At 51.3% G+C, this 3,370-nt stretch overlaps 1 protein-coding gene across 1 annotated transcript in view; it reads left to right on the top strand.

The window, feature by feature from the left end:
- Positions 1–1,063: 1,063 nt before the first annotated feature.
- The window catches only part of galnt10 (UDP-N-acetyl-alpha-D-galactosamine:polypeptide N-acetylgalactosaminyltransferase 10 (GalNAc-T10)), a 30,315-nt gene continuing 28,008 nt past the window's right edge, over positions 1,064–3,370 (top strand). Inside the window, 1 exon segment of the mRNA XM_025065875.1 lies at positions 1,064–1,409. Coding sequence (XP_024921643.1) covers positions 1,236–1,409 — 174 coding nt within the window. The 5' untranslated portion in view covers positions 1,064–1,235.

Genomic DNA, 3,370 nt, shown 5'->3' with positions numbered 1-3,370 from the left:
CTCCCCTCGTCTCCTCGTCTCCTCGTCTCCTCGTCCCCGCGTCCCCTCGTCTCCTCGTCTCCTCGTCTCCTCGTCCCCTCCACTGTACCATACCATACATAATGTATGTGCTCCGGGGACTTCCTGCTCCCCCCCCCTCCCCCCTCCTCCCTCAGTCTTGCTAACCTGCTAACAGGAAACAGTGAATGTGTGTTGTTCAGGTGTCGCTGCAGTACTTAAGGGCACACATAGGGGGCAGTGGTGGTTAAGGAAGTGGACTTGGGTCCGGAAGGTTTCAGGTTCAAATCCACCAGCTGCCAAGTTACCACTGAGGTGCACTGAGCAAGGCACCGTCCCCACTCACTGCTGCCCCCTGTGTGTGCTCACCTGCAGGGCGGCGCACACGCACACAAACAACACACGGTGTAAATTAAAGTTCAAATCAACAGACGGAGACGTTGACTGACACTGAAATAAAAACAATTTGTGAGACTTTTGTTCAAACAGTGCAGTCGCCCCCTAGTGGTTATTCAAGACCATAAAACATTTTGACACTGGATTAAATGTGGTAACCTGCAGATTAGGGATATTTATCTCAGGCGTGTCTGTCTGTGTGTGTGTGTGTGTTATTGTGGTGTGTGTGTGTGTTATTGTGGTGTGTGTGTGTGTTATTGTGGTGTGTGTGCTCCACCCTGTCTCCGTCTCCGTCTCCTTCCTGCTTCAACCACTGTGGGGTTAAAGGACAGCAGAGAACCGGTCCATCGCTGACCTCCAGTGGTCAGAACCATCACAGACGGTAAGACAGCAGCTGGTGGATCATGGCGTGAGACGGTGTTGCCCTTTGACCTGAACCAGTCGGAGACTAGAAGAGTGAACAGAGACAAACAGTTCTCATCAGTTCTCATCAGTTCTCATCAGTTCCTGGTTCCTGCAGGTTCCTCAGCAGGATTCAGCTTCTCACTCATTTATCCATCTCACTGCATGTTGATCTGACCCGCTGACCCCTCCGCCCCACACCGCTGCTTTGACTGCAGGTCAGTGTGTGCGCCCCCTGCCGGCGGCGGCGGCAGTACCAGGCAGCGTCACTGTCTCAGTCGGCGGCAGCAGCAGCAGCCGCGGAGCCGCTGTTCCTGCTCTTCCTTCGGGGTCGGAGCTAAACTTCTCTCCGCTCTCACTGACGGACTTTCGGTTTCTCTGCTCCTTCGTCCTCCTGCTGCTCCTGCTGCTCCTCCAGTGCGGCTCCCTGCTCCGCAGAGATGAGGCGGAAGGAGAAGAGGCTGCTGCAGGTCTCGGGGCTGGTCGTGGCCGCGCTGCTCTTCTTCCCCAACGTCGGACTTTGGTCCTTGTACCGGGACCGGCTCTTCGAGAACTCTGCCGGTAACACAGCGGCAGGAGGAGCGGACTCCCCGGGAGGAGCTCCGGTCATTCAGGTAAGGAGAAGCAGAAGGAGGTGCTCACCTCCTCCCCGCTCCTCTTCCAGCTTCTTAAAAACGCGAAGAACACAGTTTAAATATGACTTTGTTGGAGACTATTTTGGTTGTGTAGTTTACAGAGTGTCCGTGAACGCACCAGCACCTCCCTCCCCCAGCGGACACACACACACACACAGTGTTTGTTGGTTCGTGTGTGTGTGTGTTTCTTTGTGTGATAAACAGACTCGTGTTGACGCCGCGGTGGATTTCTGTCCACTCACCGTCCACTCACCGTCCACTCACCGTGGACACCGAGGTGACGCCACGTCACGTCACGTCACTCAGATCCGTGAAGACCAGGAAGTTGTCGGTGCTGTGTTCACGGACCATCCCTCAGACCGACTTGGTCTGACTGAGGGCTAATACGAGTTTCCCAGTTTAAAAAGTCACGTGACGTCACGTTTGTGACAGTGAAGATTCAGGTTCTATGAAACATTTAGTCCAGAAAGTTCCAGGAACCACAGTTAGAGTCACCACTAACACGGTCTGTGTTTGATCCGTGAAGGTCTGGGCAATCCATCGAACCCTGACCACAAATGACCACAAATGACCACATTTCCCAGTGGTCAGTCTGAACTGAAGCCTATTGGATGAGAGATGAAACGTCTTAACAAACAAACCTACTTTGTCCAGTTGTTTTCGATGTAACTGTTTTTTAAATTGATTTGATTTGATCGTAATGTCCAACAGCAGGTGTAGTCCGACCCCTGCTGGTCGGAGATGGTAGCGGTTTAGTTCTGTGGTGATTCTGTGCCAGCGTCCAGTTAAACTCACAGTCTGATCAGTTGTTGTTCCCGCCCTGAACCCCGTTGTCATGGCAACCAGAAAATCATTTCATTTTCACTCAATCTTCGACCACTGTGACACTGCAGTGAACAGGATGCCCAACAGGGGGCGCCAATTATGCCAAGTACCAACATGTCTCTGTGGACGGACGTCTAAGGAAGACACATGGACAGAGACCTGACAAACCTGTAATGTTGACAGTTTTCAGCTGCAACAACAGCCTGGTGACGGAGTCTGAGAGCTAACATGTTAACAACAAGCTAACAACAAGCTAACAACATGTTAACAACAAGCTAACAACATGTTAGCTCCAGGTTCTGAGCTGCTGCTTCTTCAGTGACAACAGTTCTTCATGTTGTTCCTGGGTTCTTGTAATAACTTCCTGTGGTACAGTTCCAGTTCCTGGTACTACCTGTTGTTGTGAAAATTGTTATTGGTGTTGTTAGCACGCTACAGCGTAGCACGTTAGCAGTGTTAATGTGTAACCATATTTGAGATTACCTGTCTTTACAGAGGCTAAGCTAACCCTGCTAACAGCCTCCGTGGCTCCTCTGTGGTCCTTAATAATCATGAAGTATCACTACTGCCACCTTCAGGAAATGACTTTCATCTACTTCCTTTATTAAATCAACAGTTTTAATACGTCTGCCATGATAAATATAAATATATTTATTTTCTTAATAAATGTCACAGGTTTACAGAGTCAGCTGTGTCTGGTCTGTCTGTCGGTCTACAGAGACTGAACCAGTCACTCAAAGACCACAGACATTCCAGAAACTGGGCCAGAGCAGGACGATCAGAACCATGTCCTATTTTCCAGACAGTCCTCTGAGCTGCTGTGGCGGCGCGGTGGCTCGGCGGCGCCTCAGTCCAGCGCTCTGACCTGCAGCTTCCTGTCTGCTCCCTCTGAGCTGCCGCTCTTCTGATCAACATTAGAGCAGAACGAGAGTTTGGCCGTCGGTTCAGTGACAAATCTGTCCTTTCTGCTCCGTTGACACGGTGCGGGGCTGGTGTTCGATGCCAGCAGCCGTCAGTGACTTCACAGCTCAGACCTCCAGGCTGTGATCCAGAGTGCAGCGTGCAGAAAGTCAACTGAAATGGGATGGACTTAGGCAGCACCTGGCTCTGACTGC

Source organism: Cynoglossus semilaevis, chromosome 19 (genome assembly GCF_000523025.1).
Source record: "Cynoglossus semilaevis isolate Cse_v1.0 chromosome 19, Cse_v1.0, whole genome shotgun sequence".
NCBI classification, from domain to species: domain Eukaryota; kingdom Metazoa; phylum Chordata; class Actinopteri; order Pleuronectiformes; family Cynoglossidae; genus Cynoglossus; species Cynoglossus semilaevis.
The sequence above is the reverse complement of the archived record's forward strand: the minus strand, read 5'-3'. Positions and strand labels throughout refer to the sequence as shown.